Below are 22,344 nucleotides of genomic sequence, written 5' to 3'. Positions count from 1 at the left end.
CAACCGGGCCGATGAGACGCCAGCCATCACCCTACTCAGCTGCAGTACAATTAAAACTGTGCTTTTCGTCAGCATGGAAAGCGATCGAGTGCAGACGGGCTGGACCACACCAGTGAAACAGAACCCCAAACCCGTAACCTAACAGCGATGTCAGCAAGACAGTGTTTTGGACATCATTGTCACCCCTCTCACACATGCTTGATGATCATCCATGTTACATAGTAGGTTTTTAATGAAACAGGTTTCCAACCACATAATTTAGACCAAATATGTGAAGAAGTATTAGGTGAAACCCCATTCTCCACTGAGCACGTGGTAAGACATGGCAGTAGAACCCAGACTTCACGCTGAAGTGTCAGGCCCCTGGGCAAGTAATTTCAGCTCTGTGCCCGTTTCCTTTCTTATAAAATGAGAATAACAGTACCCACTTCATAAAGTTGTTGCTGAGTTGAGCATATCCTTTTTTAAAAAGTAGATTCTGGTTCTAATACCTGTGATGAAGGCAGGGCTATAGAGGTCTTTTCAACTGTTGGTGAGAGCTGGGGGGAGGGGGGGGGAGAGTTAGTACTCAGGAAGCTAACCAATATTGGCATATTTGGTCATGTGATATCCGTTATGTCACACCACAGATGGAGACTACCTTGGATACCCACACGAGGCTGAACCATAAATTAAGTGGGTAACATTTCGAGTATCTCACGCCATTGGGAAATGAGCACCGTTGCCAAGCAGTCCCATAGGATAGCCATGTTATCAGGTGTGGGAAGTTTGTCACTTTCAGGGCTTAAATGTTTTTTGGGGGTTTTTAAATCTGCACTCAAGGATATTTTTCCATTGATTTTTTTAGAGAGTGGAAGGGATGGGGAGAGCCAGAAACAGTGTGAGAGAGACACATCAATTGGTTGCCTACCACACTGCCCTGACTGGGGATGGAGCCTGCAACTGAGGTATGTGCCCTTTTTTGGAATTGAACCCGCGACCCTTCAGTCCGCAGGCCAACTTTATCTACTGAGCCAAACTGGCTAGGGCTTAAAGGTTTTTTGTTTAATTCTCAGAAAGAAATCTTGGAGATAGTCTAGTCCAATCCCTTCATTTAACAGCTGAAGATGCATCATGGCCAACACTGGTTGATAGGAGAGCCAGGGCTGATGTCCAGGTTTTCTGACCATCAGAAAACTGTCCTGCAATGTTATTCAATCCTGGTTATGGTTCCCACCACTGGAAACCTATGGTTTTAGGTGCCACAGTATAATGAAGATACATGTATATAGACGCATGCCAAACGGAATTAGCACTGAGCCCACTGATGCTCACGCAGGAGTACAGGTCCTTTCAAGAGGCCATGCTTGCTGTTCTTTGATAAGAAGCTTAGTGGTCTTAACACAACTGAAACCTTGCTGTCACATATTTAGGCAATGCAGTCCCCATAAGATTTGTATGTAGAAAATCTCATCAACCAAGATTTCACTTCAGATATATCAAAGCTGTTCCCTTCTGTGGCTGGGGATACAGTCTCATCACATAGCATTCGTTTTTCACATATAGAAACTCTAGTGTAAACACTTAGTACTGGCCTCCAACATCTCTCCAAATAGCTTTTCCCATGCTCGCTCACATTAGTAGCTCCACTGCCTCTGATCCTTTTACATGAATTTATTTCTATACAAGGTTCTAAAAACACCCCTTGGTTTGTACATAAGTTTTTTCTTCATTTTAAATTGCCTTATAACAACTGGTTTCCTGTCTTTTTTTTTTTTCTTCATTTTCTCTTTTCTCTGAAATCTGCCATGATTGGAAAAAGAAAAAGACAAAGGAAAATAAAAATGTCATTGGTCAGAAGACAGGGTAGGGGAAAAAGGGACAAAAATAAACAAAAGATCAAATATGAAAATTCTCAGCGATAATGCATTTATAAACACAGAAATGGTTACAACAAAAATGGCCGTGATGAGTGGGTATATATATACTTATATATATATATATATATATTTATATATAAATCCGTGTCCAGCAACTGACCGTGGCACCTAGAAAGCTAAGTCCAGTTCTTGTGTTTGCCCTGAACTTTCCCTTCTGTGCAACACTCCTTTGTTTTGGATTTCATAAAGCTCCCACAGCTCCTTAAGTTTGGGGATGGGGAGGCTGAGTATAGGGCATTGGTTGGCAGAGAAGGGGAGAGGCTCCAAGGAAGACCATATCCCACGTTTCTAAGCCACCCTCGACCATCTGGGGATCACCGGCCCCGTGGGGACCACATCTCGGCTCATGCCCTTTACAAGTAAAGGGAGTCTGACCCCCACCCAGATCTCCTTCCTCCAGCATCAGGTAGGAACTGAAGTGAGACCATGAGGGGAAATGGCTCCCAGGGTCAGGGCACATGAGAAACCTCTGTTCTTACACAGGCAAGATTGGAACAGGAGGCTGGTTGCATTTAGGGCTTTCTTCTCTCTGGTATCTGGGAGGGCCAGCCTCTAGTCTTCTATCAGCCTAAACTTTGAAGATTATGAGGGTAAGGAGAGAGTAAGTGCCCACAATGGAAACGTTTCTATGAGGTCATAGCAAATCCCCCCCTTGAGCACCAACTCCCAATTTTTAAAAGCTATGCTTAGGAGGGAGGCTGCTGGATTACACTACCAGCTCAGTATTCCTTTGCCAATCAGGAGGGCTGATAATCCTTTTGAAGAGGAGTTGAAAATAAGGATGGTATCCTGTGAAGGAAGGCTGTGCCTGAGGCCCAAGGAGATGGAGCCAAGGCCTGTCAAGGAAGAAGACGTTTCCCACCAAGAGGAGTTAGAGAAAGAAGAGGCCAGAACTTCTTCTCCCTTTTCCCAGTGGGGTGGCAGCATAGGTCTCTATGAGCTGGCCAGGTGCTCCACCTGGATGGTGCTGGTAGTGACAGTGAGGCAGATGTCCTTATGATGCTCCGCCGTCTTATAGGGGGTCAGGTCAAAAGAACATTGGGGTGGAGGGTTGGGGTTGCTGTCCCCACCACCCCCACCCTGGGGGGCTGCCCCCGGGGACTGGAAGTGTGGTGGCTGTGGTTGCTGCTGCTGCTGCTGTTGCGATGCCTGGGAAGCCTGGGCCTGAGCCTGGGCTTGGGCTTGGGCTTGAGCCTGGGCTTGAGCCTGGGCTTGGGCTTGGGCTTGGGCCTGGGCTTGGGCTTGGGCTTGAGCTTGAGCTTGAGCCTGGGCCTGGGCCTGGGCCACTGCTGCCGCTGCTGCTGCTGCCTGCACTTGTTGCTGGAGATCAGGAGGGTTGTGTTTGCGCATATGTTTCATAAGGTAAGTTTCCTGGGAGAGATGGTAAAAAAGAGTTGGGGGGGGTGGGGGGGGGAGAAGGAAAGAGGTTACTTATAACTAGCATCCTGGGCTCTTACTTTACTTAAAATAGAGGAGGACTTACACTCAGATATATTCTGAAACCATGGGCAAGTTCACCCCACGGGCCACTTTCAGGGCTCACTACTGGCTAAAAAGGCGGGGGGGGGGGGGGGGGAGTCCTTTAGACCAGTGGTTGCCAACTGGTGGTCCCCGGACCACTGGTGATCCGTGAGGTCCGAAAGGTTGGCAACTGATGCTTTAGAGTCACCATGGACATTCAATTGGCACAGGAAAAGGCTGTCATTTTCTCAAAGATCTTTGAATGGAATAACTTTAAAACCCTTTTCTGGAGTCTAACTGAAACATCTAACTGAAATCTTTCTCTTCCCAAATTCTCAAGTTGCTTTACTTTGCCTTATGTTCAAGTAAAATGAAGAATCATTGCTTAATGATCTCTATAGGCTTAAGAAATCAGGTGTCCCCTAAATTCTTCAGCTATGGGTCTGTTTAATTTTTGTTCTGTCTGATTCTGTAAGTTGGAGCTAGGGAAGCTGCAGATTCACTGCAACAGGTCTTTATCCAGAAAGATGAGGTGAAGTGGATTATAGTCTACAGGCCTATGAGAAAGGAAAGAGAAGACACTGAGCACTCACCGACGTATATGCCCGACTACAGATAGTACAGGTATACACCTTGGCATGCTTCACTGTATGCGTAGATAGGTGCACCTCTAGTGAGGCTGCGTCTGTGTACGCCCGATGACAGTTGTGGCACTTGAAGGGTTTATCTTTGTTGTGCTGCCGTCTGTGGGACTGAGAAAATTGGTAGAAATGATGAGTGTATTGGACTTTTCCCTCTTGCCTCCCAGGTTCTCTGTCCTTCTGAAGGCAGTAGGAATTGCTTCAAATGAAACTTCAGGAGCCTCAGGCTAAGGGAAGCAGCATACCTCAGGCAGCACAGACCAGGATCCTGAAAGTTAGAATGATGACTATGCCTGGTCCCACTAGTCCAGTGGTTCTCAAAGTGAGGTATGGGGATTGTTAGGGAATACCAAGACCTTTTTAGGGGGTCTATCTATAAGGTCAAAACTATTTTCAAAATAACAATAATAATGTTGGCCTTTTCATTCTCTCATGACTGTATGAGATTAAATGATGCACAATATTGCAATAGACTGAATACAGCAGACACGAGAATCTAGCCATCTTCTGGTAAGCCATACATTAAAGAAATGTGAAAAAAAATGTAAAAGAATATCATTCTTCTCACTAAATTTTTTTGGGGGTGTGTTTGGAAATGTTATTTGTGTTTTGCAATGGGTTTGCTATTTTTTAAATGAATTACTAAATATCTTCTCCAGTTTTTCAGTTTCACAATATCTACATAGATAGATATTACCCACATCAACAAAAGCTCTTTGGGTTCCCCAGTAATTACTACAAGTGTGAAGGGGCCCTGAAAACATTTGAGGACTGCTATATTAGTCAAATGGCACTTTCACCCCACGTCTTAAAGTCAAGGCCTCATGTGGAAGGAGGAAAGTTTACCTGCAGATTGGAGAGCTGTGTGAAGGCTTTCTCACAGCCTGGGTGGACACATTTGTATGGTCTATCCCCGGTGTGGATTCTGCACGGGATGAGAAAACAAGAAAGGGGAAGGATGTCAGCAAGGCCACTTGGGGACTGGCTCCTTAACAAGCCTCCTCAAGGCCACGCCTGCCCTCCCACAGGAGTGGGAGTAGTATGAGATGGATCTCCAGGATGCCTCAGCTGCTCTCTGACACGCTGTAGTGCCTGATTTCTGCTCACTGCCTGCATCACTCAGCTCAAGATGGGCTCCTCTCTGCTGGGGGAGGAGGGATGGGTGGCACGGCAGCCTAGGGACAGGCAGCTCACAATCTGGTATACAAGAAAGCTCCTACAGTAACTCTCTAATGAATGCTTAGAAACATAAGGTCAACACAATGGTAGGGAAAAAGAAACACGTAACACTTTTTCCTTGGCCCCCACTATCCAACTAGAAACTATCTCTTCAAACTCAAGCACCACTCCCAGAGAAAGTTCTAGTGTCAAAGAAAAATAGAGAGTTATGATAATTGTGGAAAGTATCAGTGATATGAATACTTGTACAAACTCCTTCAGGCTTTTCCCAGTACAGCCCCCTAATGGCAAGAAATGTCTAGTTTAGTATCAATTTGACCTCTTTCCCAATCTCTACAGGGTCCTCCACTGAAATGAGCCAAGGACTTGAAGGTGCATGAACATCTGCTCCTCATTAGGGATTTCAGAACCATCTTTGTGACCAGGTGGTTTTCTGGACCTCTGGTATAAACTCTTGAAAATATCACAGGACGTCTCCTTGTGAGGAAAGCCCGACTCCTCTTCACAAAGCACGATGTCTGACCACTCTAAGATCACCACATCCAGAAGCAGCCAGGTGTCTATTAAGAGTCTCGATTCCACTTCAACGTGAGATACATTAAAGAACACCAATTCTAGTTGGCAGGGTCACTTCCTCCTAGTCACTCCAGATTCATGGGACAAACAGTAGGCATCCTTATGAAGTATGAGCTTTTTCATTGTTTGCTGGCTCTTTAAGATTTAAGACATGTTTGGTTTTGTTCTCTACTCCGGGCATCCCTTGGAGCTTGCTTGTTGCTTTGTCACCAGGCTGGTACCCAGCTAAAGTCTGTATCTCCCATTCATAAGCAGTGCTCTAAGGACTAGAGGTAACATCTTCAAATGCCCCAGCTTTGGCATCAAGGAGAAAACCTTGCAAGATGCGTGCATGGGTATTTTCAAGGAAGGAAATGAGGAAAATAAAGTTGTCTCTGCTCCAGATCAATCTCTTCCTCCCATGCATCCGGGAATAACAGTCACTGCATCTCCCCAATGTAGCTTTTGCCTCAGAAAGGCTCTCTCTGAGCATCCACTTGTTTCTCCATGTTGCTGCTTGTTCTTTTTCCCAGATGCCAGTCATGTTCTCCTCCAGCCAGGTCTCTCCTCCAGCCAGGTTTCTCCCCCGCCCCCCGCATGCGGGTTGTTGTGTGTGTCCGGGGCGGGGGTGGGGAGGGCATGCCAGCAGGGCGGGGGCAGTAGCCCGCCACTCTCCCTTACCGTGTGTGCTGCTGGAGGTGGGAGAGCTGGCGGAAGGCCTTCTGGCAGTAGGAACAGTTGTAGGGCTTGGCCCCCGAGTGGATACGGAGGTGCTGAGCCAGGTAGGAGGTGTTGGCGAAGCTCTTGGAGCAGTGCGGGCACTTGTGGGGCTTGATGGTCTCCGTGTGCATCTTAGAGTGGATCCTGCCGGAGAGGAGAGGAAGGAAGGGGGGAGGAGGAAGCAGTTCGACACCACGGGCTCAGCTCTCTGCTGGGTGAAATGATGTTGCTTGAGGGATGAGAACGCCCCCTCCTCCCTCCTCCCAAACACACTCCGGCCTGTAGAGGCTAATGACGAGGACACCAAGATCTAGGTTGTTGCTGATCTTACGTCGGTAGCTAGAATGGCAGTGAGATGATGAAGAGCTGCAACCCCTGGCTCCTGTTAACCTTAAAGATTTCAGTTTCGTCAACCCTCCGTTTGGTTCTAAGGTTACACACTCACCACAGATACCCTGCTTCCAAACTGTAATTTGAACAAAGACCAATACCGCCTGTTCCCCATGGACCTGAAGTTGAATGCACACCTTGGCTCTGAACTGAAGCATATAGTAAATGCAGGGCCTGCTCTGCAGAAGATTTCCAAACACAGACACAGAGAGAAACCACAAAAATTGATCCAGACTTTGGGATTGAAGACCACAATTTTCCAGGCCCCCCACGCCAAACTCCTAAGACACAGTTTAATTTTCACAAACAGTAATGGGAGAATTGAGGCTCCCAAAGGGCAAAGTTGAAAAGGAAAAAAGGAAACCTATAGAGAGAACAATAGGCACAGGCAACATCGTCTCAGGGTTGGGGGGGTTCAAGGCCAGGTAATGGGGTAAAATCAAGAGCAGCCTTACCGGGTGTGCTGCTGGAGGTGAGATAGCTGGCGGAAGGATTTCTCACAGAAGTTACAACTGTAGGGCTTAGCCCCTGAGTGGATACGGATGTGCTGGGCCAGGTAGGAGCTGTTGGCGAAGGTCTTGGAACAATGTGGGCACTTGTGGGGCTTGGTCTCGGTGTGTGACTTGGAGTGGATCTGCATCTCCGACTTTGAGTAGAATGTCAGTGAGCACATCCGGCACCTGGGCCAAGTGAGGGCAGCCATTAGAACCTTTCCCACCAAGAGGGCATTGCTGAACCCTCCCCTCCACTTCCAAAGAAGCCAACCTTTCTGATCTCTCTCTTATTCCAACTACCTTGTAAGATCCATGCGAGGAGGAGCTCTCTTTTATTTATTTTTATAGTTGAAGCTTCTAACACAGCCCAGTACAATATACTCAATACATATTTGCTGAATAACTGGATTCCCAAGTGTGTACAAAAACAAGAATTCAACCAAGGAAGACAGGAAAATCTTATTATGGGCTTTGGCTGATGTGAATTTCACTGGGCTAGGATCATCAGCTAACTTCTGTTTTCCTTCTGCCTATAATTTTAATTTCAAAATTTTAAAAGAACTCTTTTCTTTAATTTCCCATGTAAAAAGTACATCCATCAGGTATTCCTCAAGCTTCTGAAATGATGAGGACAAACTGACTAGATTACCCAGGTCTCCTTTCCCATCTTCTTCAGATAATTGTCTTCTCTCAGATTTTCTCCTATTTCCTTTTTGCCATGATTTTTAAAGGGATGGGGCTGGGGGAAGTATCAGAATTTCAGTACTTGGAGGGACTTTTCCAACCTATGTTTATCTGGCCTCCATCCTGTATCTGATGTTCTACCAGCCAATCACCCCACCCCCTAGACAATCAAGTGAAAACCACTTTTGCAATGAGTCAAGGTATCTGTTAGGAGTGGGTTGTGTCCCTCAAATATATAGGAGAAAAAGATTTGCAAAATACCAAGCTTCCAATCTAAACCTTTCCTCTTTCCTCACACATGGAGCCAACATTAGCACTTTGGGTTGACATTAATAGAATCTGAATACACTTTTATTCATCCCCTGAGCTGGTAATCTTCCTGCTCTGACACTGTCCAACAATACCAAGTAAGAAGGCCTCTGAGGACAAACCACAACTATTCAGACTTTATTGGGTAAAAGCTATTTATATGTGAGCTAGAACCCTAACATTCCTAAACAAGTCACCAGTGTACAACATGGACTGGTAGAAAGGGCAACAGCCTAGAAGCCAGGTAACTGGGACAAATCCCTCTTCTTTGGGTCCTCCCAATTTATCACGGTAAGAAGGGCTTAGGATGGTGTGAGGTATGGTTTCTACTTTTTCCTGATTCTAGGAGAATCTCTGGAGAATAAGTGAGATCAAGGCTACAAAGAACTCTGAGCTCCTCAGAGAAAAAGATATCACTGTTAGCAGGGATATGGTCTCTATTAACGCTTCTATTAAAATTCTAATCATTAAGGCCAATTTCGTTTTCTCTAGTTACTTGATAACTCTGAAGGAAGCCAAATTACCAGTTTACCAATCCCTGACTATTGTCTGGGATGCCCAACCATTGTAGAGATGGGGAGGCTCTACTTATAGGTAGCACAGTCTAATGGACACAGCCAATGGAAGACAGCCAACAGGAAATCTGGACACCTAGGCTCTCTACTCAGGGTTCAGTTATAGGATTGCTCATCAATCCAGACCTTACTTTTCTGGTCTGTAAATAGAGAGATAAATTAAATATCTGCACCTACAAGGGCCAGCAAACAGGACAGTCAAAAGTAAGCCAGTGTTCTCTAAAAATAAAACTGCATTGCGCTGTCTGGTATGGATCAGTTAGTTGGGTGTCATCCAGTGCACCAAAAGGTTGCCAGTTGGATTCCCAGTCAAAGCACAAGCCCGGGTTCGGGCTCCATCCCCAGTAGGGGGCGTGCAGAAGGTAGCCGATCAATGTTTCACTCTTATATCATCAATGTTTCTCTCCTCCTCCCTTCCTTGTTAAAAATCAATAAAAATATCTTTTAAAATAATAAAACTGCATTAATGTTAACAGCACCAGTGTGATGGCTGCATTCATGCTACTGTAGTTTCACTAAGACTGAGGTTAGAAACTGGTCACATTGCCACTTGGGAGGGGAACTATACTAAAGTTATAAAATAATTTCCCTTGGTTGCTAAAACTTCTTATAAATGGAACAACACATTCATTTTAACTCATTTAGATAGTATATATGAGTGCTGTTTACTTCCTTAATATGAAACTAATTATAAAAGAAAAAATAACCTTCATCAAAGTTTTCAACTAGACAAAAATCCACAAAACTTAAATTAATCGATAATGGACTGGCAACATAACCAGCAGTCTCAAAAGGTACTAGGTATAATAATGGTGATAATAATAATAGTTTGCCATTTGTTGTTGTGCCTGATATTGGCAGGGAACTTTGTTTCCACCCCTCACAATAAGCTAGCAAGTATTATCTCTGTTTTATAGAAAAGAACACAAAGGTTCAGAAAGGTTAAGTAATGTCCCAAAGGACAGTTATTTACTATAAAGCTATGATTTCAGCTTAATTTAAAGATTCCTCACACTAGAGGTATTTAAGGAAAGGTTGGACAGTCATCTTCCAGGAATGTTTAGAGAACTAAATCTTAGGGGAGAGACAGTTTAGGTGACCATTAAAGTATTTCCAACTCTGAAATCTTATGAAACCAAGTAAGAGTACAAGTCCTTTAATGCAAAGTGTCAGGTAGTCGAAAAGAAATCTAATTTAGGAGAGTTGTGGCAGTGGGCACCATTCATATTCAACAAGAGAAAGGTGCCCCTTTGGAGGCATGAAATGCAATGGCCTTGCTTACAATAACTATTCTGAATTATCATTCCATTTTTTCCCCTAATATGCTCAAAAACAGTTTCATATACTCTGATTTTCCCTTAAAACAGTTCCACAAGACAGATGAGGGCCATGATTGACCTTCCATTTTACAGATAGGAACTCTTTAGTCAGAAATAAGTTTACTTGTCCAGAGCAACAGAACCCAATTCCCCCAATACAGTCAAATGCCATTTGCCACGGGAATGGATGTGATTGACCCATATATGCATTGAAAAAGGGATTCTTTGTGATTAAAAAGATTCCACCATTGGAACTTCAGAGTTCTGAGTTTCTGAAGAAATCCTGTCCACCTAGAATATAATTAGTTGCCCTAAAATTTCAGAGTTCTCTTTCATCACCTAGGCATAGGGCCAGCAAGAATTCCAAAAACATGTAGGGTGCAGAAAATCCCACCAGAGCTTCCTTCCAATTGTGTATTCACATTTCTTTCCATATAAACAATTTGGGAAGTCCAGAGATAGCTTTAATGTGGGTCCAAAAAACTAGCAAACAAAAAAACCTTAGCAGAATCAGAGGACCCTGATCCATGTGAAGGGTTCCATAGGATGCCAGAGAACACGCCCTCCCCCCACTACTTCTAACACAGCGAATTTTGTATAGGTGAACGTCCATGTCACAATGACCTCACTTTAAGCAAATACATAAAAATCCAGATTTCTACAAAATATATTTAAGAGGGATTTTCATTTTATGAAATGATATATAAAATAATGCCTTTAAATTAATCAAACTTATCAGGTACCTTTATAATATGATATGATGTAAACATTTTCCAGGAACACTTTTATTGTATAAAGTGGGATATACCTGTAATAATAAAGCTGCAATGAACTTTCAGATTATAAACTGACTTCTGTAGTGCTCTACACTTTCTGCATAGCAACACTCCCCTCATTTACACTTACAAAGAGGGATTTAAATTCTCTGTAGTCGTAGCTGCTCTCTACAAACGTGTACAACACAATAATAAATGCTAACTACTTTTATCTCTTTTGAAGTTCCCAACATTTCAAATCTTATCTGATATATACTCCCAACAAATGGGAGGCAAAAACAGAATTTTCCCCATTTTATAGATGAGGAAACTGAGGCCCAGAGAGGGGAAAAGGACTTGCCCAGGGTCACACAGCAAGTTCGTGGTGGAGCCGGGAACTGAATCCATTAGCCCAAGGCTCTGTCCATTTCCTGTGCCGCAGTTCCCTTCGCTCCTAAAATGGGAACAACATTGCCCATCTCGGTACACTAAGGACAGACCCAGTCTCCCAGCCATGCATCTCTGCCCCTGTCTGCGTCAAAGCTGTGGCAGTGGTTATCCTACTCTATACACTGGGACCAAACTCCCCAAACCCACTAGGGCCCTTGATAGGTCTGAAGGGAATTAAAAGATTTCCAATGTTCAAAGGACAGGGAAGTTTACTTATGTAATTATTTTTGTACGGCATCACATGCAAATATAATGCTTTTTGGCCATGGACAACTTAAAGGCAGTAAATAATCAAAATGACTTCCATGAATCAGAGAGTAAGCAGTCATTTTATAAGCATAAGTAGGGGAAGGGAGGCATCTTATTCCTCCCACCATTTTATATAGACCCTCCCATTATCCCAACCATGCAGGGTCAGGCTGGCTCAATGCCCAAATATGACTCAAGAACCAGTGGATGGCATACTGGTGAGGGGGCTTACCAGAAAGGTTTCTTGGGAAAATGGGAATGGAAAATGGAGAAAGCAAAAAGGAGCTGGAAATAGAATCTCAAACCCAGTCTAAAGCCTCAATACAAGAAAAACCTCTATTATGGCACTCAAAAATAACTCAATGCTGATGACCCCAAAGGGTCTCCATCCTGGGGGAAAAGGCACAAGAGAAGTGCTAGAAGCTCTACCTTCCTGCCCTGTGGCAAAATGCCTGACATGCATGTGGATCTGAGGTGAAAAGCTGGCAGAGCATACAGCCTGATTAGGGGCAAGACACAGATAGGGTAGGGAAGCTGAGACAGGGATCCTCACACCCCATCCTGCCCCAGGATGACTCATACCTATAGGTCTTGCCGTCTTTCTGATGGTCATCATCATCCTCAGGGGAGAGGACATAAGGGTCGTTCATCTCGGGCAACCCTGATTCCAACATCCGCTTCTTCTTTCGGCCCCGGTGGGGCTTTGGAGCCACACTGCCACCTCCACCACCACCTCCGCCTCCTTCCTCTGTTAGGGTTGATGATACCTTCTTGGAGAGGTCAGGGACCACCTGCAGGGCTTGTGAGCCAGGGGGAAGAGCTGAGACAATCATGGGAGCCGAAATGGGGAAGGTCTGAGCTGATGAGGCTGTGGTCACAAGGGAGCCTGAGGGGGACGTGATTACCAAACCAGGACCTAGGATTGGGAGAAAAAGGAGATGGTGTCATGTTGTCCAGTTCTTGTCCTAATCCTATTTCATTTCCCCAGATCATTGTCTAACTAAACCCTTACCACCTCCCCAGCCCAGAGTATATAGGAAACCCCCAAACCCTGTAGAAAAATAATGGTCTCCTAACCCCTGTCCCCACCCCAACCCCAGTAACAGTGAGATTTACCCCTTGATTGACTCCCTTCTCTTCTCCACCTCTGAGAACAGGAGACTCCTTGATTCAGAGAAGGAAAGAATGTCACCTCCTCAAAGGCAGGGACCGCATCTTCTACTTCTTTGTATCCCCCACAATGCCTAGAGCATTGCTAGGCACACAGTAGGCTCTTAATAAAAATTTGATTGAGTAATCAAACACATTTCCCACTCCCCATGTTGTTGGAGCCCTCCAGCCTGGGGTACTGATCACGGAAGATCAACACCTCAGATTGGAGAAGAGCAGAGTTGCTCACCAGCAGTCATTAATCCTGTAGACGGCACAGGGACCACCGTGATATTCTGGGTAACGGATGCCTGGCTATGTGGGGTCAGCTGGTCTGACTTGGACTCTGTGTCCATACTGATGCCTGAGGGCAGGGACACTGAGGCAGGCACTGTCAACAAGGTAGGGTAGTGGGGTGGAGCCAGCCCACAGCCCTTCTCTGGCAACAGCTGATCCTTCATCTTGTTGATGAACATCGTGTTCTCAATCTGAAAGAAATGGAAGGGGAAGGACACAAACTGATGGTCACTAGATGGGAAGGAGTAGGGAAATGAGCAAAAAAAGGTGAAGAGCACTAGGAAGTACAAACTGCCAGTAATAAAAATAGCTACAGAAATATAAAGTACAGCATAGGGAATATAGTCAATAATAGGATAAAATAATTTATGAATGGTGCCAGATGAGTACTAGACTTATGGGGAGTAGGGGGTCACTTTGTAAATTATATACATGTCTAATCACTATGATGTACACCTGAAACTAATATATGTCAACTACAATAAATAATAAATAAATAAATAAATAAATAAATAGGAGGGGAGGGGAGGGGAGGGAAGGGGAGGGAAGTGGCCTCTTAAGAAAGAGTCTGGCCCTAACCGGTTTGGCTCAGCGGATAGAGCGTCGGCCTGCGGACTCAAGGGTCCCAGGTTCGATTCCGGTCAGGGGCATGTACCTTGGTTGCGGGCACATCCCCAGTGGGGAGTGTGCAGGAGGCAGCTGATCGATGTTTCTCTCTCATCGATGTTTCTAACTCTCTATCCCTCTCCCTTCCTCTCTGTGAAGAATCAATAAAATATATTTAAAAAAAAAAAAAAGAAAGAGTCTGATTATGTCTGCTCCCCAAGCACTTAGCATTGTCTGACCTCCTTGGATATCAAGGAATGATAGTTAATATCTTTGTGTTTCCAGAGAGAAGCCAAACAGAAACACTATACAATTCTCAGTGATGGGGACCTGATGAAAAAGCAGGTGGTTTGTCTTGCTTCAGTCTCCACCTGCTTCAGTCTGAGGAGCAAGTAGAACTTATTACTCAGAGTTGAAAAAAGGACACCATGGGGGAGGAGCAAAAAAGCGAACTCCACCTACCTGTCCTGAGACTGTGGGGATAGAAGGCCAGAAGTATGGGTTAGAATTGAAGTGAGATTCTTCCATTCTACCTGAAGAAAGAGAGACCACATCACACTCAGGAATAAATCTGAAGCTTAGCAATGGAGAAGCGGAGATGAGGAGTTCTTGATTTCTCCTCTGACAACATGGCTGGGAATTAGTGGTAAAGACCTTAGGATCTAGCATATTATATTAGTCCCATTAGTCAGAACCACTAAGCACTATACTCCTATCCAACAGAGGCTATCCTAGATAAGATGCTGGTGAAAGAACTTATACACATTCAGTTACCCACAGAATGTTTCCCATATCCCAAGAAGTAGAATTGGTATTACTTTCCTTTGCTGACCAAAATGGAAAGGAAGGAAAGAAGGGAGGAAGGGAGGAAGGGAGGAAGGGAGGGAGGGAGGGAGGGAGGGAGGGAGGGAGGGAGGGAGGGAGGGAGGGAGGGAGGAAGGGAGGAAGGGAGGAAGGGAGGAAGGGAGGAAGGGAGGAAGGGAGGAAGGGAGGAAGGGACAGAGGGAGGGAGGGAGGGAGGGAGGGAGGGAGGGAGGGAGGGAGGGAGGGAGGGAGGAAGGGAGGAAGGGAGGAAGGAAGGAAGGGAGGAAGGGAGGAAGGGAGGAAGGGAAACTGAAGTCATGAGAGGGGAAGGGATGTGCCCAAAGTCCCACAAAGCAAACTACTGACTAGCTTCAAACAGCAGGATACCTATCACTGTTCCTCTTTTCCTTTATTCCTTAAATTCTCCTTCGTTGAAATAAAGAATTTCAGAGTTTCAAGCAACACACCTATAGTTCCATGCAGCTTGAAAAGGTTCTAGGCCAGAACACAAAATGCCCAAGGGAATTAAAGAATGAAATTGGCAGGAATCAAAATTAAGGTATTTTTTGTGTACCGTATGATACCTGGGCACCACACCACACTGATCCCAAGGTCTAATTAGAACATCCATGGTGCTACACTGGACACCACACATGTTGGGCTGAGCAGTGAGAACCCCAGGAGTTACCAGTTTAAAAAGGGTTCTAGCACCACCAGTAGCAGCAGTACCCCAGATTTCCACCTAAAGGGATTCAGAATAGGGACAACAGTTGGCCAGAACACATATACAAAGCTTCTGCTCTGTAGTTCTCAAACTCTAGGTTTCTAAGAGTTTGAACTTCAGAACTTGAGTTCTTCTCTGTAAAGAGATAATTAAGCTTAAAACTCTGGGAGTGAAGAATAATCAAGAAAATGAATCCCTCAGAATCACTTTGCAAGTCACCGATGAGTACAGAACCGAGGCATCGCACCACTCACTCATTTTTACATTCTGATCACTTCTAGAAAGGCTTAATTGACAGTATGTTGGTCAAGAGTAGCTTCCCAAAATTCTGGATCAGGAAAGATCCAGCCCAGGAGAAAGCAGGTGAAGAGGGAGAGTGAGACTGGTAGAATGTGGAAACAAGTAACAGCAGGAAATAAACATGATCACTCTGAGCCAAGAGCAGCCAAGCTTCAGGTGGGAAAGGACCTGTGACCTACAACTACAGGTCCTGCAGAGGAAATGCTGGCAGCAGATACCAGAGATACTAAAACCTGGAGGGTAGACTGCACACAGAAACTTGGTTTCAAGTAGTGACTAAGGAAACTAGGGAAGATTTTCAACAAAAGAAGTGAGGCATAAAGGATCTCCCTCTAAAAGTAACCCTGTTCCTTATCTTTCTCCAGAAGTCTCATGACATTTTTTGCTCTACTAAACAGCACCCTCAATTTTCATAAGTCCTATAAAGGGAAGAAGAATTGAATTTCAGCCTACTTTTTCCTAAATAGTAGCAAGGGAGAGGCAATGAACCAAATCTGTGACGACAGCTTCACACAAATGAAGCTCAATATTAAATGACCGAGGACTGATTGCAGGTAAATCACGCTCCCTGAGTTATAAAATACAATAAAGTCAGACAGTCTCCGAAACAGGTGCTGAATCTTTCCTCCCAGTATTAGGGGCCTCAGGTCCTCCTCAGGCAAGATAAATCAAGAAACAATCAAATTACAGTTTAGGGCAGTGATGGCAAACCTATGATACGCGTGTCAGAGGTGACATGCGAACTCATTTTTTTGGTTGATTTTTCTTTGTTAAATGGCATTTAAATATATAAAATAAATATCAAAAATATAAGTCTTTGTTTTACTATGGTTGCAAATATCAAAAAATTTCTATATGTGACACGGCACCAGAGTTAAGTTAGGGTTTTTCAAAATGCTGACATGCCGAGCTCAAAAGGTTCGCCATCACTAGTTTAGGGGGATCCAGTCTTGCCAACCTTCTCAGCAGGCAGGGATCACATCTTGGACCTCTCCAGAGTCTCTAACACAGGACTCATCACCCAGGAAGAAACTCCATATTTAATCAACTGAATGACAGTGGACTCCAGACATTCAGATTTTGAAAACATTGCAAGGGGTTCAAATCTTAACTCACAACCCCACTTTGTCTAATATTCCAGCTGAGAGAAATGAAACAGCAAGAGTGGTAATGTATAAAAGAAATGCAGTAGAGAATTAGGCTGGAGAGTGAAAGAAAGGAGGGTCTAATATATAATATCCCTCTAAAGACTCAAGGAAGTAAACACATTACGGACGTGAAAATTTAGGAAGGAGGAACTGAGAGCCTGAAAATATGAATGTCCTCAGATAGGATTCCTGTGACAAGGCCCCTCCTTCCCACAAAAGATTGTATCTATTCATATTGTCTTACAAGTGACTCAGGTGAAGCAGTTTCTTAGGGAACTAGGGGGCATACAAAGTGATATGGTGGACAATATTACCCCCACCATCACCATTGACATCTATTAAGTGTTTAGTGTGTTCAAGATACTGTTCTAAGCACTTCACAACTTCAGATCATTTAACAATTCTATAAATAGGGTACTGTAATCCCATTTTTCAAACAAGGAAACTGGAGGCTAACAGTAAATAACAGAGCAAGTTAGGGAAAGGAGTTCAAAACCATACAACTGAAGTACATACTCTGACATTGTGATTTGGTTCACGAAATAAAATTTAGAATACTGGCAGAAATGGACTATGCATTTTTCAGGTAGTTCTCATTAATGTTTTAAAAAATGAAGTTCTGATGACAGCAATTAAAGATGACAGTCTCTGTCCACATCCTGTGAAAACTTACTTAGCCCCAATAACTGATTTTAGAATCATGGAGTCTGAGTAAAAAGGCCAGGCTGTCCAGAGGGGCCCCTCCACTTCCATGGATACCCAATCTATCACTCTGCTTTGGTTCCTAAGAGAACAAAGCTGAAGATCAGAACCACAGCTGGTCCTAGAACAAAATGATAAATGTGCTCTGTGGATTTCTGATGAAAATGTCAGCCCAAAATGTGGGTTCATGAAGAGTACTGCTAGGCCAACTAGAAGCAATATTTGTCTGCATAATGACACCAGATAAATGCTATAATGCTGTTCTGAAAAGGCTAACTTAAAACTCTGTATCCCTGAAATAAGGTCAAACGGAGAATCAAGAAGGCTCATGAAAGAAATACATAAAAATGGTGCCCCCAGAGTTGTGTAACAGGGTACCCCTGGGACAAGATCACTCAAATACCTGTTTACTTTACCACTTATCCTCTTAACTCTTTCTGGCATGAAACTCTTAGCAAACTATCCTGACATCCAAGCAGGCATGCATTAACAGTCTGGAACCTTAAGAAAGCCAATGATATTATGAGGAAATCTCATCTCTACAGAGCACCAGTTTTGATGACGGTGCCATTATACTAAAACAGCACTGGTTTACCCTAGACCAGTGGTCGGCAAACTCATTAGTCAACAGAGCCAAATATCAACAGTACTTCTTCAAAATAGACTCACCCAGGCGGAAAACCGACTTCTGCGCATGGGCCACGAAGTTTCAATCGCACTGTACGCGCGCCCGCACGTGGTATTTTGTGGAAGAGCCACACTCAAGGGGCCAAAGAGCCGCATGTGGCTCGCGAGCCGTAGTTTGCCGACCACGGCCCTAGACTGAGAAAACTTCTAGTATAGTCCCAAAGAGCAGGAAAGAAGGAAAAACACAGTAAGTGGGGAGAAGTATATTGGCAGATTGAAAATCTGGGTTCTGCCCCGGCCGGCTTGGCTCAGTGGATAGAGCCTCAGCCTGCGGACTGAGGGGTCCCAGGTTCAATTCCGGCCAAGGGCACATGCCTGGGTTGCAGGCTCAATCCTCAGTGGGGGTTGTGCAGGAGGCAGCCGATCAATGATTCTCTCTCATTACTGATGTTTCTATCTCTCTCTCTCCTCCCTTCCTCTCTGAAATCAATAAAGAAATATATTTAAAAAAAGAAAAAAGAAAATCTGAGTTCTAATTTCAACTTTACCACTGCACTATTATTAAGAAGGGTGGTTTACTATAATTAAGTTGGACAGGACTTTTCTTTCAAGAGGTTCAAGGGACTACATATTTATTTCTTTTTCAATCTCAAAAGAAATCTTGGAAGCACTGAGTAGATGAAGAAAAAGACAGTATTACATAGCATCCATGAAACATATAGGACTTGAAACTCTTACACCAGAGCTCTATCCATCTGTCCATCCTTCCACAGTGCTACCAGCCATCCAGGAATAAAGATGTCACTGCCCGCAACATGTGGTTTTTGTATACATGATGAAGACCACCACCTCTTTCCCGGTACACACTATTTTTTGCTGTTTTTCAAATACAGCATGATTTTCTTTTCTCAGATAAATAATATTCTCTTAACACAACCAACCTTTAGAAAAATCATGAAACACCCCAACCACCTAGGAATCAAGACTTCTGGAATCTAATTTTACGATTAACAGTGGATGATTGAATAACTTATAACTCTACTAAGGTTTTATTTGGGTTAAGGATGGAACAGAATAAACCCCTTTAAAAAATTCACAAGGCATATAATTATGGAATGAAGGCAGAACAGAAAAAAAAAATGCTCAAAGTACTCCTGAAAGGAACAAAGAGAAATATTTCCGTGTGATGAGAACTATTAGGAACAATTAGTGAAAATTATATAAAGACCGCATAATTACAAAGGAACTACCCCAAAGTATCAGTTCTATAGCCTCCAGCTCAGTAATCACCAACTAGAAGCACTTACAAGAAATAGAGATGCAAAGAACAATCAATTCAAATTCAACTACAGAAAGAACTTGACTCACAGACCTCAAACATTCTATTGAGCAAAACTGTTCCAAAACGCACAACTGCAGAAAGGATGCAATATTAGTTAAGGGCCTGAAGTGAAGAAACAGAGAACCATTTTTAACTCAGTAAGCAGACAAAGTCTTTTTCTCAGGTCCTAAGGACATTCAAGGACTGTCCCAAAAGAATTTGAGGCCTTCCTACTACCTGTAAACTCTCCCAAGTACAAAATAACTCTGAACAGGCTTATCCCAATTCTATTGGAAAAGACCATCACATCACATCTATTTGGGACCAACAGGAATATGGGCCATCACCATCTACCCCAGCACTGCTGGACCATCATTCCCACAGGACCAGGATACCTATGGGAAGAACAATTCAGTGGTTCCCCTTGCCCTGCCCATTCCGCTATAAATAATGGATGTAGGCAACGTGAGGCAGGGGAAAAAAGGCTGGGGTTCAAGGAATATGCACCTAATATTTAATCATGAACCTGGCTCAGAAACCTATGGGGAACACATTTTATAAACCAGCCTGGAACTGATTTTTAGGAGACACATCCCTAGGATTATAAGCTCTGAAGTCAAAACTCTTTCGAATCAATATTGTCGTTTTCAAGCTACCTAAAACTCAATCACCATCAAATCTTGTATTTTGAATCCTTCATAGTTTTATCCACTTCAAGCTACCTATGAACCAATTTTGTCATGAAAACTTCACCCTGTCATATCAAATTCAAATAACTGCCATAGATTCAATCACTCAACAGATCCACTCCAAACACTAAGCTGTAATATTAAGGATATGACCCACTCTAAACTCAACTCTGCTGGTTCCAAGTGTCGGAAAGCAATTCCATAAGTTATGCCACAAGGACTATACTAGCAACGAGGGCCCATTTGTCCCCAAAGTAGAAATAAGTTTCTCCTTTGGACACAATGCAGCGCTACTCCACCATTTCACGTGCACATCTCACAATTCATTCCTGATGAGTATTGGTGGGAAGAGAAGGTGATGGGGACGGAGACAACTTTTTACACAAAAACTTCCTGAGTACCCCCAAGAGACAGTAGAAAAAGGCTGATTTTTCTACCACAGCAAACACCAGTATTACAATTGCTATTACTTAAAGAATGCTGTCCTACTGTTTCCCAAAGAAACCTATTTTATTATGACCCCCTCTCCACCCCAAACCAGAAAAACCATTAACCCAAAATTGTCTTACCCTCTCTCTCTCTTCCTCCTGTTGTTTTATTCTTTCTCCTTTCCAGGGCTCCTGAACTTTCTGTAAACAAATTGTCTGGGTTACACGGGCCAGTTAAGGGTGCAGACACCAGAGAACTGTGGAGGAATTCTTTGACTGCCAGCAGTCAGTCAGAAAGGCAGGTGGACCCCCAGCCAACCATCCAAAGGTGCAAGGATATAATAACAGGAGTGCAGTGCCACCCCTTTGTAGAGACAAGGGAAATAAATCTAACCCCCAGAAACTAAGATGATCTCTTTCAACCAGTGTTTGGGTTCCACTCCTGAAGAAGACACGGTTTCTTCTTCGATCCTCAGGGCCACAGGGAACCAGGGGCCAGAGAACAGAAGAGTTGGAAGAGAAAGGTCCCTGCCCCTAAGGACTGGCTCGGAGGGGAAACTGGGGACTAGGGGGTGCACAAGCCCTTGTGTCAGGCACGGTGCCAGTTCAGGCCCAGACACTTCCTCTGGTCTCCCCCCTCCACTTCTCCGAGGACTTCGCCCCTGCCTACCAAAGGCCTTGCGCCAAGAAGTACCTCCCTCGGGCTGCACAGGGGTCTATCTATTGGAGACCCCAGCTGTGCCCCCAAAACCTTTGCTCCCTTGAAACAGCCCCTGGCAGCTTTCTCCTGAGGTCGCCGCCCACCCCTTCATCAAAGACCCTTCTCTGGGACGTCCCTCCTTCTCCTCCAGGGAGCTGAACTCTGCCACCCACCAGCCAGACACCCGCCCCCTAAGCCCCCCCATGCCTCCCCATCGCCCGCTCCTCCAGCACCACTTCCGGTTCCGGGACGGACACACGTACAGTCACACCGTGAAGCCCCCCCTTCCACGCCCGCCCCCCCTCCCCCAGCGAGAAGGGGAGGGGGAGGAGCAGAGAGCTTGGCGCGCGCCGGCTGCAGCGGCGCGAGACTCACCCAGCGGCGACGGCAGCGGCGGCGCCAGAGCGCGGGAGGGGCGGCGTCGGCTGGGAGAGGAGGGAGCCGATTGGGGTGGGAGGACCGGAGGGGGCGAGGGGAGGGGGAGCGCGCGGCGGAGCGCGCGGGCACGCACTTTTAGGCGCGAGACAGACCCACACACTCCCACACACGGAATGCGCGCGAGACACCCGCAGGGCGGGGGCTCCAGGCAGTGGGTGGCCCCCTTTCTACCGCCCTCCCTCCCCCTAACACTCACCCGGAAGTGGTGCTGCCGCTAGTGCTCCTGAGAACCCCAATTCCTCCACGCCCCCTCCCTCCCTCCCTCCCCCCCACACGGTCCGAGTTGAGCCGCCACGGAGAGAAGGCGGGAGCGCCGGAAACGAAAAAGGGGGGAGGGAGGGAAATAGCAATGTAGGGGGGGCGGCAATTGGGAAGGGGGGGGAATGCAAAGGTCGAGTCACTTCCGGAAGCGGTAGAGCACATCCGGCGCCTCTCGCGCCAGGAGTCCTGAGGCCCGGAGTGACGCCGCGGAGGGGCGGAAGTGGCTTCGGCTCCGGGACCCGGTGGAACCCTCCGTGGATGTGACGCCACAACGGAAGTGAAGGAGCGTTCTGCTGAGGGCAGAAGCCGAACCTTCCCTTCCGAACGCCCGGCGGGCCCCCGGCTTCCGGAAGGGGCTTCTGGGGAAGTGGGAGGGCGGAACCGCGACAGGTTCATGAATTATGCATCAAGGTACGGGCGGACCTGCGGGTTCTTAAAGACTAGGGTCGC

The 22,344-nt window shown here is 45.3% G+C and overlaps 1 protein-coding gene across 12 annotated transcripts; it reads right to left on the bottom strand.

The window, feature by feature from the left end:
• Positions 1-1,878: 1,878 nt before the first annotated feature.
• ZNF384 (zinc finger protein 384) lies at positions 1,879-22,017 on the bottom strand. Of its 12 annotated transcripts, XM_036298277.1 has the most exons (13): positions 21,830-22,015; positions 21,571-21,620; positions 20,637-20,696; positions 14,215-14,285; positions 13,100-13,337; positions 12,817-12,864; positions 12,283-12,616; positions 11,363-11,455; positions 7,321-7,545; positions 6,437-6,619; positions 4,868-4,946; positions 3,974-4,132; positions 1,879-3,290 (listed from the first exon to the last, which is right to left on the bottom strand). In XM_036298277.1, the coding sequence occupies exons 4-13, from the start codon at positions 14,278-14,280 to the stop codon at positions 2,853-2,855; spliced, it is 1,863 nt and encodes a 620-aa protein (XP_036154170.1). In that variant the 5' UTR covers positions 14,281-14,285; positions 20,637-20,696; positions 21,571-21,620; positions 21,830-22,015; the 3' UTR covers positions 1,879-2,852. The 12 variants fall into 12 exon arrangements, with proteins under 12 accessions (XP_036154170.1, XP_036154171.1, XP_036154172.1 ...); XM_036298278.1 differs by lacking the exon at positions 12,817-12,864 and having other exon boundaries at positions 21,830-22,017; XM_036298279.1 differs by lacking the exon at positions 20,637-20,696 and having other exon boundaries at positions 21,830-22,016.
• Positions 22,018-22,344: the final 327 nt, after the last annotated feature.

The sequence above is a fragment of the Myotis myotis genome, unplaced genomic scaffold, assembly GCF_014108235.1.
Source record: "Myotis myotis isolate mMyoMyo1 unplaced genomic scaffold, mMyoMyo1.p scaffold_m19_p_3, whole genome shotgun sequence".
Lineage (NCBI taxonomy): Eukaryota > Metazoa > Chordata > Mammalia > Chiroptera > Vespertilionidae > Myotis > Myotis myotis.
This window is presented reverse-complemented; position numbering and strand designations above follow the sequence as displayed.